Raw genomic sequence first — 15,760 nt, 5'->3', positions numbered from 1 at the left:
TGGATCGAAATATCTGTCCAAATTGGGCAAGAAAATATTAATTAAACCCAACAGGAAATTTGTGCGGACTCTGACTCCGGATACAAAAATTGTTATAACTTATGTAAGTAAAACATATTTCTAATCTAAGGCTTACATTAAGTGTTCGCATAGTTTTTTTTCTAAATGTTTATAATTTATAGGTAATAAGTACTATTAATTTATGAAACTTGAAAGCTAATTTATTTACAAGTTTACTTCACAAATGTATCTATAGTCTATACAATCGACATTCCCGAACATCTTTAAAGTCTAAATTATCATGCTGGATATATCACAGCTACAAGCCAAACTAGTTCATTACTAAGTCTTGTGAACAGTGAATGTCATGTGAGGAAATAGTAACGTTGCAGTGAGAGGTTGTTTGTAATTTTGTTCCTGAGTTACGTTCAGAAACTTATGAATGTATTAGTAATAGATAGATTTTGATTCATTTAATTTGTTGTTAAATAAAATAAATGAATATAATAAATTGTTTCTTGTCAAATATCTTATATTCCTAATATTTTCTTTATAAATAGCATAACTATTTAATATATATGACTAATAACTACCTATAGCTAAAAATTAGATCTATATTTATAGTCTCTAGACTCAAATGACTCAATAGTGCTTTTATAGGCTATAAAATATATATTAAAAAATTGCGAGTTGGGGTCGGAGTCGGTGAGTTGGGCATTTTATTTACCGATCCTGCAGATTATATACATATAATAATATTAATTGAAGCCCCTTTAAAAAAAAAAGGTTGTTTACTATAACTTATGAAAACTAAACCAGTTAATTACTGGTCAACTACTGGATATTGCATCATATTAAAACAATGGATTGTTTCATTAACCTCCTCAGGGTTGTTAACATACACACAATGTAGCATTGGTTTTAGATATAAGTATAAGAAAGTAATGGAAAAATATTTTCTTCAGCTTATGAATAATTACAACTTTTAAACATTTAAAACATATGATACATAAAAAAAATCGTAAAATACTTTTTTCTAAGAAATTAAAAATAGCAACTACTAGGGTTGAGACTCGGTCCGAGACAAATATTTTTCTGGTTCGATCTTAAATGATTTTTTCTAGACAGATTTGGATCGATACTTATATATATCAGTCCAGACCTTAGACTGAAATCTAATTGTTTTTAAATTGTGGACCGATGTGTAAGGTCTCAATCTATGGACCGATTTTCTCCCTTATCCCTGACTTACAAGTTGTACTAATATGATTTATGCAACACATTCAACTTTATATGACGTCATTCTGGGTCGAAGTTCACAATTTTGAAACCTATATGACGCCATGAACAATTTATTTATAGAATCAGTCGAGACTGAAGAATTTTAAATGAGACCAATCAAAACGGATTTTCTTAGGTCTTAATCTATGGACAGATGTTTTTTTTAATGATCCTTTAATTTTTCAGATGAAGCTGCACTGATTCCGTCATAGTAAAGAGTATTACAATTACTCAATCGGATCTTCTTTGAAGTCCTTATACATAATATATGTTTGGTTCTCTATGCACATTGGGTTCAAGAGAATAATTTCTCCTGAGTGTGGTTTCTATTGAGCTATATCGTTCCATCTGTAGACCAATTTTTCCTATACTGATTTATGAGCTGTACAAATATGCTACACATATAACTTCATAGGACGTCATTTTAGGTCGATGCTCACAATTTTGACACCAATATGAAGTCATGAACAATTTATTTATAGAACCAGTCTAGACAGAATTTTAAATCAGACTTTATAGACATATTTTTTCTTCTATTCGTCTGATTTTTCAGTTGTACATATATAGTTTATGCAACAGATTTAACTTCATATGATGTCATTGCAGGTCGATGTTCACAATTAGAAAACACATAGCGTCATCAAAACTTTATTTATAGAATTTGTCTTGACTGAGTTTTATATGAGACCCATCCATATTGATTTCTTTGTAAGACAGATCCAGATCGTTTTATTTTTCTTAATCGGTCTAGACCAAACACCAATATTAATAACTAAATTTGTCTCTAATGGTGTTCAAAATATTATGGATTCGAAATCTTTTCAATGATAAATAGTTTTTGTTTATTATTAATGGATTACTTCTGCTCTCCAGTTAAGGTTATCACGTTTGATTTTCCTCTCTGCTAAGGAAGTTATTTGCTTAGAAAACACTTAAATTTAGGGAGGGGAGAGCATTGATGGATTTAATGATCATAGGTATGTTGCTTTCAAAATTACCAAATAATATGACCAATATTTATGAGAAGAAATTGTAAAACCAATATTGCATTATTAAACTTGATCAATGTTCTAGAAAAACGGAGCTTATATATGTTGGAATTAGCTGTTATTCATTAATTAATTATGCATTCAAAAGTTTCCAAAGCATTACAATAAATGTCAAAAGTTACAAGAAACAAGTTACAAGGGATAGGATTTTGTAATGAAAAAGGTAAGTTTAGAAATTAAAAAAAGGAAAAATGTGTTGTTGCGTGTGCTATTTATTCTTTTTTTTTTTCACTATTTAATAAAATTCATTTAGAAATGCATAGTAAAATAAATATATTTGGCTTTAAATATAATGATAATATTTTTCCAGTACTATTACTATTTTAAATACCAAAGATTCTCTTTTTTTATAGTAGTAATCTATTGTTATGTTATATATTTATATATATTCTTTCTTTAGCTTTTTTTCTTCTTAATTTTCTAGTTTATATGTATAGAGGTGTAAAATTCTTAAATCCTAGAGAAGGTAACTTTATTTTAGTGTAAAGTTATAACTAGTGCTCATGAAGGATGGATAGTAACAATGAGGGTTTGTTCGAGAGTTATAAGTGTAAGTCTTTGTTGGACTCGAAGTAAAATTGAGGATCGACATAGGAGTCATTTCAGAGTATATCCTTATTTATGAGACGTCATGAGAATTATTCTTTCTTCTCCTATTTTTTTTTTTTTTTTTTTTTTAACATGCCCATTCTACACTGGATTTTCATGGCTGATTATAAGTGGTTGAGGGAAAAAATATGTTGGGATGACTGATGAGTACTTTAATCTTTTGAGCGTTCACTAAGAATAACAAACAACATTCATTTTGAACATACCAGCATTTATATTTATTCAAATCTTAACATATACCTGAAATAAACGTATATGAATTATGATATACATGGGAATGGGATTTGTGAGAGCACGAGGAGAAGGCGGGAGAGAGACTTATGGTATTACTGAATTTAAGACCCTTTTTAATATCCACTTCCTGTAACATGATTTTTTTTTTCTCGGGGGGGAATGAATTGTTGCTCTGGATAAGAGAACCTTCTACATTTAAAATAGTATTAATGCCGGGAACATATCATAATTATATTTAAAAACATATATATTTATTTTGTTACTCATTTGAACAACAATATACAACAAAGATAGACAATAATTCTTCTTATATAGCAAGATGATAACACACCCACGACTGATTAAACAATGAACGATAAAGAAAAAAGAGCACACTCATCAACCGTTTTTCCTTTTTTAATCCTTTAAATACTTCACATCTGTAGATATACATAAGATACCAATAAAAAACAGAAACAATGCTCTTGTTATTTATGCACAAGCATGCAATATTTAACTAATAGAACTTCATTATTATTTATTATAAACATAAATATGTTTATGATATTCATCAGAGAGCACTATATACAGTGCACCCTGTGTACGTGTTCCATATCTAAGTTGCTCTCCCCCCAAATATTCTTCGGATTATCAAGATTACCACCTCCATTTTCGGTATCTTTTATTTTTACATATTGACAGAACATTTTTTTATTCACCGCTGTTTATTAATATGTTATAGTTAAAAAAAGTTTAAGAATTGGGCAAGACTCTTCAATTATTGTAAGATATATGATTCAGAAACTATGTATATTACCTATTTAGACTTGATTAGGTTAGGATACTATTTTCATGTTTTTTTTTTTTTTTCATTTATCACGTTCTTCATAGAGTTGTTTAAAATATGACCTGCCGGTGATGTCGAAAAATGACATCGGAGTTATTCCAGCATATGTTTTTTTTCTTCTATATAATAAATAATTAGATTTGAGATGATTTCCTTCCTATTCCGTTTGCTTGCAGCTGATCATATATAAATTTCCTTTTAGACAAGCTGCTCCCCACCAAAACAGTTTTCAAATTGTTACAATTACCACATTTATTTTCCATATTTTTTATTTTTACTTATTGACAGGTAATATTTTGTATACCACTATATATGGTTGTGAAATTCTCGTTTATTTTGGGCATATTTAAAAAAAGAAAGCAAAAATCAACATAGTGACCCTGACAATTTGAAAAATGTTTCAAAGGAGAGTAGCTTAGCTGTCATGACGTTTTATCAGACCAAATACAAGCAGCTGTGATAAGGGAGGGGGGGGGGAAGGAATTAAACAGGGCATTGGCTAGAATCGCTCCAATGTCAATCCTCAATTTTACGCAGTGTCCGGTTTACTCCTTCTTTTATAAGCACAATTCTGGTTTTTGGAAACAAGAAACAAAAAAAAAAAAATTTAATACTAAAACGGGAGAAATTAATGTTCAAAGTCCACTTTTCAGTATTTTTCCAATTTTTTTTAGTTTGGCTAGGACAATAAAAACATGTTATGCATATTAAATTATTCAAAATAATGTATCCCCAACAAGATACTTGTAAAATTTAATCTTTATGGGATATTTTATTGATTTTGATTCTGGACATTAAAACACACAAAAATTTTAATTATAACTGAACCAATTTTTATTCAACAACCTTTTTAATTTCAAGAACCTATATTTAATAAGTAAAACTAGTAATGGGGGTGATTAATTGGAATCGGAGAATCGTTTTTTTTTTTCTGGAATCGGAATCAACATCGGGTAAATAATGTTTAATTAACGATTACGATTCTTATGTATTATTATTTACTACAAGTATTTCACTATTTATTACTTTTCTAAGTTATGAAAATATATATATATATTAAATATATACGTCGAGATATAAAAACGACCATGTGAAGTTGTTACTTGAGTCTTATAATTTTATAAATATTGTAATAAAATAATTTATGATAAAAAATATTTATTTTATCTATGGTTATACTTAGAAATTTATAGCAAAATGGTATTTTTTAACTATTAGTTAAAATATTCAGAATTGGCATCGGGATTTTATTTTATCGTCCCATAAGTAGTAATAACTAAAAATTTAAAGTGTGGGTACCAAATCAAATACTTTCAGGACACTGCCCCTTCCCCCTTGGGGCTTGGTTTTTTTTTTTACCTCACCAGTAAGGTTTTTATTTCAAGAATATTTTCGTTCATATAAAAATTGGTTTTTGGAATATTGGGGGAAAAAGAATTGAAAAACTAAACATTTTTGGAAAAATTTCAAAAGTCTACAGCTGTTCACAAAAAAATTAATTTTTGGAAAAAGAATTCAAATTTTAAACTCTTGTAAAAAGATTTCAAAAATCCACAGTTAGTCACAAAAAATCAAATTTTTAGAAAACAATTTCAAAAATTCATAGGTATCTACAAAAAATTTATCTTATTGGAAAAAAATTCAGAAGTCCCTAGCTGTTCACATAAAATTAAACTTTCAAATAAAAAATTGGGGAAAAAATTTGACAATTAAATTTTTTGGATTTTTTTTTGTAGAATTATTTTTTTGGAAATTTGGATATTAGGGGGGGAGGTACAGCCCCTCCAGTCTACCACCTGCCTACACCCTTGTTATTTATGGGCCCTCCCCTATACCCGAAAAAAAGGGCACCTTGCGGTAAAATTAATTGTAAATGATAGGAATCACATTATCAAACAAGATTTGTAATATCCTTATTATTCGTTATATTTATTATTTTTTTCATTTGTAAATATTATTTTGGCAAAAGAACAGATGTTTAATTTAGACTAAGACATAAGCGTATAAATATGCTTGTATACCTATGTACTTAAGAATAGAAATAAATAAATGTTATACGTTCCCATTCACACGCATTAAACAAATGATTCACATACCCTAAATTGTCATCAGAAGAATAGGGGGAATCACTCTTAGATCTCTCCTCTAGGTCATCACTATTAATTCCGCTATCTCCACAGGGTGAACCAGGCAACTCCATAAGACTATCATAGTCAAAGGAATCGTATTGTATATCAGACATGTTAATTAAATGTTATTTAGTAACAAAAAGTCAAAAAGAAAATCACGGATTTGAATTAAAATGATGTAACTTGATATTTTCACTTATTTTTTAAACGCATTGGATAGACAAGGGAAAAATACGAAGTAGAAGTGAAATTGATTTTTATAGTTGTCGTTAACTGGACATGGTTTTGTTATAGACTAAAGGCGAATGATGATGTGACTCCCTGGTTTGAAAACCTAAATGAAGAAACAAAAACAATTTAAAGTGCGCGCTTGAAAATGAAATGGTGGTCTGAGGGAAAAGGCAGGAGTCATGGATGCATCAACAATAGATAATTCTCAATTCGTGAAATGTTTTAAGGCTCTAAAGAAGATTGCTTCCGGCCGGCGTTGTTATATATGGATATAATTATTATAATATTATATTATCACAATTTATAATATATAAATGAGTTCCTATGAAATCATTTTTAAGACGTTTTACTCTTGCTAACTTGATGTTGGTTTATATTATCCTGCTACTTCCCCTTCCCGAAAAGAAACAGAGAAAATAAGACCATAAATCAATTGGTAGTTGGTCCCAATTTCGGAATTATTATCAGGAGAAGACAGGCACTACTAGCCCGTATCATGGTAATGTTTAGTTAGTAGCATCTCTTGAAAGAACACACACCAAATCTCAGCCAGATTGATCTATTTCTTTCTGTATGGCATTCGTTTGAATAGAAGAAGTGGGGTAATTTTCAATTAAAAGAATGTCGTGTGTTGATTAAACATGATTTTATGAAGGCAAAACGCCTCAGGAGACGAAAGAGAAGGTTGATAACATTATGGAGACTTCTCACCTTCGATTAGAACAGTTAAAAGGGGTTTTTAATTTTCGGAATGGTAATATGGGCACAAGTGACACTGAACGTTCTGGACGCCCTGTTGAGGTTATTACTCCAGAAATCATTGATAAAATCCATGATATGGTGATGGATGACAGAAGGGTGGAGATGTGTGAGATTGCTAGTGCTGTGGGCATCTCGATTTGGAACCTTATTGCCATTGATTTTGCGACCAGAACTGCTGAGGTGTGAGCTGGTGCATTGTCGCGATGAAAAAGGACTTTTTTGTTGGCAAATTATGGGTGTTTTTCTTGCAGATCGGTTTTCAAACAGTCCAATAACGATGAACAATATGCACCTGTAATAGTTTTACCCATTTCCAGAGAGTCAATGAGGATTATTCCATGCAAATTCTAAATACAGTCACCATAATCTTTCCATCCGATTCTTCGATTCAAACGAATGCCAAATAGAAAGAAATAGACTGATCTGGCTGAAAGTTTGTGTGTGTTCTTCTAAGTGTGCGCTATTCCCGCTTCAATCCGAGGGCAGAGGGTATTCAACCATATTTTAAGAGGCCTAAGTGTTTTATTTCCCCACTCCTTACCAATCCTCTCGATCCATTTCTTAGAAGATTGGATTGAATTCAAAAATTGCAGGTAAATTGTATTGCAATAATTTTACTCACACTTAAAGGTACTCCCTTGGGGGATGGAACAAACAAATATGTATAGACATTTGTCATAAATAGTATTATGTTATTATTCAGCAAACATATCCTATAAATATAAACTCTCAAGTCTTACTCATTATGAAGAGGCCCCAGAAAACAAATATGTATATTTTATGCAACATTTGAGCGTCTCTCTGTCTGCGGAGGGAATTTTGAAGAACTTGTGTGGAATAAGTTAAAATACCCAACTATAGTAGATCCAGTATTTGATTTAATACTTATATTGGCCCTGATATTTTCTTTCAAATAAAATTTATCAATTTGGACTACTTTTTACAATTTTTGCATAGCTTTAGGAGTTAATTTGTGCATAGCAATTAACGATAATTTGTCGATGAATATAAATGTTATCCACATTCAAGTATGATATATTTTGAGAAAATTCATTTTGCTTGCTTTTGTTTTGGCGAGCCAGATACATAAAATAAAAAAATAAAAATAATGGATGTGGCTTTATGTGAGATTTGGCAAAAAGCGAGTGTGTAGATAAGGCACATCACAGCACATCATATTAATATAATCAAAACTAGGACAACATATTATATACATTTCTAAAGCTAAGTTTATCGACGCTTAATAACTTCGACAAATTCTGATAACTCCGTCTAGTACATTTATATTGAAAAAATCTTATTTACTGGATTTGTTGGCATGTAGTAGGAACATTAGTTTTTATCGTTCCCACAAAATTTTATTGTTCCATGTTTTTTTTTTTCACAGTTCAAAAATGAACGAATGAAAACAAAAAAAGTGAACGACCAAAGGAAACATTTCATAACATGAACAAAAAAGGGTGAACGGGTCCAAACATACATTGTTATTTCTTAGATCAAAAATATGTATATGATATAAATAAGGGAGCACTATCGATCGATACAAGATCGATGCTACCTTTTAAATGACCGCAAGATCTACATTGACTAGATTGTTATGTCTTAAATCAAAAATACGTTCATTTGGTTTATTCACAAAAAAATTTCAAATATTACATTTTCATATTTGCTGAATAATTAGCTTTTTTTAAGAAAAGATATATTTAAAAAAAATTGCCCCTATTTGTGCATTAAATGTTTTCATCCTGACCACAATAAAAACTAGTAATTAGAAAAAATTCTTTAATTTGAGGGCGGTCACAACTCCTTCATCCCATCCCCTACCGCCCCTGTATATGTCATTGGTATACATTGAGTAGGATTTCATATCTGTTTATCCCTTATTTCATAAAACGCTATGACAACTATGCTGGTTTCCTCCCCAAACATTCTTCAAATTGTCAGGATTGCCATGTCCATTTTCGGTTCTTTTTCTTTTAGCATATCAACAGGACATATTTTATGCATCACTGACAATAATATCCTTTGTCTTACTTATCAAAAAAAAAACTTGTTGTTGATTAAATTAAATAATTTTCAAGAGCATTTTCACATCCTTCGATAATTACTTAATTGATTATAACTGGTATTTCAAATTATTATTAAAGTTTTCCTTGGAATAAATAAATAAAATAGAAGTTAACTTTAAAGCATAAATCTGTAATCCATCTGGGATAAATGTATTCCTTAACTTTTCATCCATTGCTTTGGATAAGATAACTTTAAAAACTATGAATGTAAGGGAAATTATTTAAAAAAGCGTTTTATTTATTTAACTAAATAAATAATAAAAATTAGAACAAGTTCGCTTCAAATTAGACTTTTTTTTCATCAAACATATACCGACTGATATTATTCTTATTTTTTCAAGGTATAAACTAACTAAATATACAAATGACTTTGATTTTGAACCTTGAATATTCTGCCGCAAAAGCCATTTAGCTTTATTGTTTAAGTTTTTTTTAAAATGCTGCAAAATTCAAGATATTTTGTCATTTGAGCTACACTGAAGTTTATACTATTGCACTAAAAGTGGTACCAAATGAAAGCTGGTAAAATTTTCTTGAGTATGAAGGTAAACAAATAAATACTTGTGAAAATTATAACTATTTATATTAAACAAATATACAAAAAATTTGATAAAAAAACATACAAAAAATTAACTTGTCAGAATGGATGTCACTAATATATCTATTGTCACTTGTTCCATGCAGCTTTCTTGAAACTGTCAAATTTGTCCCGATGGTACTCTACAATTTTAGTAAGGAACTCTTCCTCTCTGGAGTAGTTGTGATTTGAGTTGCAAAGTCACTTATCAGTTTCACACCACTCTCAGCCAGATCATTGGTCACTTTTACTGACCTTACAAACTTTTGTTTTCCTTTTTACTCTCATTATCATCCCAGGTATCAGCAAGACCAGTAAACCGGTCACATTTCCCACCGAGAGCATCAAACAAAAACTTATAAGGTTTGTGATAACCATAGCTGCGTTGAAGACCAGAAACACTGGCTCGCCCATTCCGTAACCCTCAGATATCTCTATTTCTAATAGCTTGACTTCTAGCTTCTCCTATGCAGACTTGTTCATGTTGTCATGTGAATCTAACCTGAGGAATGGACCAGTTTTTGGCCAGATACTAGTGGCGTACTATTATTACTTTTAACAGCCTTTTACTGAATTAATTAATCAATCAGCTGTGTATATCTGCAATGATAGAAACGGAAAATTATGGAGGTAGGGGAGAAGCACGTGAGTTTTGTTACTATTGACAAGGTTAGGCTATAAAATCTAAGATGAACATTCATTATAACGGAGAGTAATTAACAGTGAAGTTGGCATATTTTAAAAAAAGTAGCACAAAATTTGTAATTTGAAGAATATTTTGGAGGGGAAAAAGTTGTCATGATCAGCCACAATCAGCAGCATGTTGAAAAGAACATTCATTATAACAGGCGACCTAAAAAATAAAATCGATGCGCAGCATTGGTTATCAGTGTAAGTATCTGTTGAACTTTGAGTACAATTGAGGATCGACGACAATGTAATTTCCACCTATATCCTTGCTTGATAGAGTGGGACCTGTATGTACTTCCTACTGCTTATAGTTACTTGCAGCTAATCTAATGAAACGTTATGACAGCTTAACTGCTCTACCCCAAAACAGTATTAAAATTGTTAATGCTACCATCTTACCTTTTTTTTTACATAACCAAAATGTTTATGATTTACAACCCTACAGAGTGTGACAGGGGAATTTTACGCGATCAAGAAGCAAAACCTTAATAATCTTTTATTTGAAAAGTAAAATGAAAAATATTATTGAAAAAACTTTTAACATATCAATTTTGGCAAGAATTATTCAACATGGCTGCCTCCAGCCTCTATCACAGCCTCCAAACTGGCGCCGGTTGCCACAATATAATCGGCAGATATGTTAGCCCATTGCTTTTTTAAGCTGGCTTTGAGCTCTTGCACATTTCTGTGTGATGTCTTCCCCACCTTGCTCTCTAAGACGCTCTAGACACTGAAGTCGAGGGTATTGAGCCTGTAAGAGGGCCAGAAGTTCTTCTCCCAGAAGTCAGCAAAGTGATCCTTGCAAAAGTTCTGTGTCTTCAAGACCGTACGGCTGAGGGCACAGTCTTGGGTCAACACATAGTTGTTCTCAGGATAGCTAGCCTTCAGCCAGGGCAAAATATTCTCCATCAGCACCTCATAGTAGGCCTCATCCCCGATTTTCTTATTGGGCTTGAAGAAGAAGGGTTCCATTTTCTTCCCATCAGAGGCCCAGACTCCCAAAGCTATTGTTTGGGCTGGATGTTTTGTCCTGAAGGCGCCCTGGACTTCCTCAAGTAATGCTGCTGTAAATCTGTCGTTTCAGCGGTTCAAAACGACGTCAACTGTGAAAATCTTCTTATCTGAGAAGATCTATACAGTCGACCGATGTCTCCTCCAGTAATTAAGGACTTTTTCGCATCTCCCCAGCCTCAAAGCCTTCATCCTGTCGGTGAGAAGATGTGTTGGAGTTCTGAAAAAAGCTCTTAAGGCCAATGTCATCATGAACTACCCTCGTGATGGCGATCTCATCCACGTTGAACTCGTTAGCCAAGCTGTGCATTTATGCTGTTGGATCTTCCTTGATCTATGCTCCAGTGACTTGAGAAATGTTTCATCTCACTTCAAGTCATTTCTTCCACTTCATGCCTTCCTTTTGACTCCTTTTCCATTCTCCTTGGTATCCCTGATGTTGCAGGCTGTCCTCACGGTCACACCGACAATCTCTGAAATTATTTTTGTATTAACATCCGCGTCAAAAAGATCGAAACCCTTTGCCTTTTTATTCTTGTTCACTCATTTTTTGTCCGATTCTGATCAAACTAAAACAATGCGCAAGAAAAGTAACACATGCATTGGAAAATTACTTGAGATGCCATCTGAAACTTTAATCAGCAGGAAAAAAAAATAATTTTAAGGACGCGGAAAATTTCTCTGTCGCACTCCGTTCATATACAACATATTTCTAAGATAATCTATATAAGTAATAAGTTAATTTGTATTGAGAGAATTAACTTAAAGATAGATCACTGGGTCAGACAACCTACTGTAATTATGCTTTATGTATAAATTATTTAATGTATAAAGGGGGCATGGGGAATAATAATTTAGAAAAAAAAGGCACATTTATTCTGTCTTATCTAAAAATTGTTCTCATATATGTGCCTCATATTTTACATAACTTTATCATTTCGAACAAGGATACCACAATCAGTGACCCCTCCCCTTCTCTCTGCATATCAATATCAATATGTCATATCAATACTGAGGATGAATCAAGATTATACCAAAATGATAACTATTTTAACCTTGTCTGAGGTGGAGTTGATTTGTTTTTTAACAAATATAATTAAACTGCTTAAGGCCTTCCGTCACTTTCATCACAATTGATGGAGAATATTTATTTAGTAGAGCGTCTTTATTCAAATATCAAGGTTTAATAACACTCCCATTTCAACTCGATAATATTTCATTTTTTCGTATAGGTAAGTATAAAATCAAATTTATTAACAACCCAAACATATTTTTTATCATTTAGAATAAAGTTCTCAAATAGGGGCACGCATAGCCCTTACTGAGTATCACTATAATATATGTAGAGAAGGATCTGTGTAAAGAAAAAACTAAGTTTAGAGATTATAAAAGAAAAAACGTTTTATTCATCAGCTCTTTTTGTTTATTATTTAATAAATTATGGGGGTGTTAAAATCTCCTTCTTAACGAAGAATTCTCTCATATCTTTCGTGCCAATTGTTTTTTAAATGCATAATAAAATTATAATATTTTCCCTACACTAATGTAGAAGTGTAGAAGGTTCTCCTCTTTATAGCAGTATTTCATTTTCTCCTCCCAAAATTATATAACAGGCAGCATTCTCTTCCACAAATCTCATCTACATATATATATGTGCATACTCGTTAGAAAAAACAGTATATAAATCATTGAAAAATGATTTTGCAAATGACGCCTTGACAACACAAACTATTGAGTTCTGATTAAAAGACGACAGCAGTGTTTCTGTGAACACAGACGGACATTTTCATATACTAAAATCACATCTTTTACAACAAAAAATTATAAGACCAAAACAAGGCCCTAAAACTGTCTATAAAAATAACAACGCCATTTAAAAAACGTCATTAAAATAGCCAGTCTTCTTAATGGCTTCGATGGCGTGTAAAATTTCTTTTTTATTAGTCCGTGTTTTCCATTTTCCCTTTTTATACTCTCCAAGACATCACACTCTACCCATAAAGGAATTGGAGTCTCAGTTGTCTCTCCACACAATCTGTATGATACATCTTCCACCATTCCCATTACCTTTAGATGCTTCCTTAAAGGAATAGGTCCCTTAATGAAACCAACAGTAATGTTTATAGATGCTCTCCTGCTTTTAAAAAGTTTCCATTCCGCAGTAGGCCCCTCCAAAAAGAATTTTGATTGTCGACACGTTGTGTCTTCCTGTTTCCATGTTTTCCTTATGTACTTATTTATCTCGGAGAAAACTGCACTTTTGGGAACCTCCACTTTCGATTCTTCTTGAATAGTTCCATTATTCTTGACAAGCGCATCTGTATATTCATTTCCTCTATAATCCCAATGACCTTTATCCATGTTATTGTCACATTACTTTTCAAACACTTTATTTCTTCTATCGCCCTAACTTGATGACCAGTGAAGAAGCCTTCATTTTTTGCAAAATAACTAATAGCAGCTGAACTATCTAGCAAAATTTTAATAGGCAATGGAACGAACTTTCCATACTATTGAGAGCAAGTAATGCCTTTAAAATACCCTCCAGTTCTGCTTGAAAACAGTATTGTACCCGTTTAAGTTGCCACATCCTTCAATGACACAGATATCTTGATAAGTGATACACCAGCCATATCCAACTTTGCCATCGATTTTGAACCATCTGTATAAACGTCGAAAAATTTTGAACTAATCGTTCCTCCTTGCTTTTTTATTTCAATAGAAATATTATGGCAATTTTTTTTCTCAGTAACCTCTAATGGTGCTTTAAAGATATTTAATACTGATTTCAACTCTTCTTGGATCAGCCAAGCCCCTCCTTTGCCTTTATTAGTAGGGATCCAGGTTATACTAATGTCTTCTTCTATTCTCCTACGGATTGCTAGTGCTCGTCGTTTTATACGTAGGTGTAAAGTTCAACATTGAGCAAGATTTCTAAAGCTCTAGTTGGTGTAGATCTCATCACACTACAAAACATTAGGATTGCTAATCTATTTTTTCTTCTCAACCTCTCAATCTGGAACTCCTCGTTATATACGCAGTGTCCATATTCCTGCTCCGTAAGTCAAAAGTCATCTAGTGGCTTTAAACCTCACTGCGTCCCAATCATTTTACGGGCAGAGAATAAAGCCCTTTTAGCCTTTTTGATAATGTAATCCAAATACAATTTCCAATTCAATCTTCTATCGATATCTAAACCGAGATACTTCTACTGGCATACCCATTCTATAATTCCTCCGTTCATATGTAATATCGGTGTATTCAATTTATGACACCAAGTACATAACATTGCTTTTGTTTTATTTTCACTAAACTAAGACCAATTTCTTCCACAGATCTGCTCATTTCGTTCACCCGTTTTTGTATGATAGAACCCATAGTTGACATATTTATTCCAGTCATTATCACAGCTACATCATCCGCAAATCCAAAAGTCAATATTGGTCCAGGGTTGGGTAGAATTATCTACTGAATAGCACAGTTCCACACAAATGGGGATAAAATTCCTCCTTGCAGACATCTTTTGTTGGAGTAAATGAGACTTTACATCCTTGTTGAGAACATTCAGTCGTTCTATTTTTTTAAAAAGTACTTGTACCATTGGTTTGTACAATCATCAATGCCAAACTTAACAAATGCTTCTTCTATAGTTTTAGATGGAAGATTATCAAAAGCTCCTTCTATGTCAAAAAACACTATTATGGCATATTTTTTTACAAAGTACCACGCTTTCAGCCTTATCTACCACTTTTCTTAACTCCGAATCTGTGGACTTTCCTTTTCAAAATGCGAATTGATTTATCATAGAAATGTTCAACTTCAGGGACTCAATAAGGCAATAAATTACTCTCTTAATTCCTTTTAATTTAATTTAATATTTTTGTAAATACAAAGTTTATTAAATAATGAAGAAAAAAGAAGAAAGAGCTCACACATCAAGATTGTCCCGTGTTGTCTTTGTACAAGGTTCTCCTCTTTATAGCAGTCATTCATTTTCTCAGCTTAAAATCATAAAGGGTGATTAAAAACGAGCGGTTTTTGGATTGTAGAAATAAAACACATAAAATATTATATTATGGTCAAAATTTTATTATGAAACAAAAAAACAAGCCTTCACAATTATTTCTAAAAAATAATACCCTTCATATGTTGGCGCAACAGGCCTTTAAATGGTCCATTCTTTCGCGCCAATTTTTGATGACACGTTCGAGCATTTTGACCGGAATCTCACAAATAACTCACTCAATATTTGCTTCCAATGCTTTAATCGTCGCTAGTTTATCCACATAGAA

General features: G+C 32.0%; 1 protein-coding gene across 1 annotated transcript in view; it reads right to left on the bottom strand.

The window, feature by feature from the left end:
* Window positions 1-6,425, bottom strand: part of LOC121118902 (glutaredoxin domain-containing cysteine-rich protein CG31559) — a 30,702-nt gene extending 24,277 nt beyond the window's left edge. The window contains exon 1 of the mRNA XM_040713498.2: window positions 6,096-6,425. Coding sequence (XP_040569432.1) covers window positions 6,096-6,241 — 146 coding nt within the window. The 5' untranslated portion in view covers window positions 6,242-6,425. The remainder of the gene's footprint in view (window positions 1-6,095) is intronic.
* Between the last annotated feature and the right edge of the window lie 9,335 nt (window positions 6,426-15,760).

This window comes from Lepeophtheirus salmonis, chromosome 5, assembly GCF_016086655.4.
Source record: "Lepeophtheirus salmonis chromosome 5, UVic_Lsal_1.4, whole genome shotgun sequence".
Lineage (NCBI taxonomy): Eukaryota > Metazoa > Arthropoda > Copepoda > Siphonostomatoida > Caligidae > Lepeophtheirus > Lepeophtheirus salmonis.
Note: the sequence above shows the minus strand (reverse complement) of the source record. Positions and strands in the feature narration are given on the sequence as shown.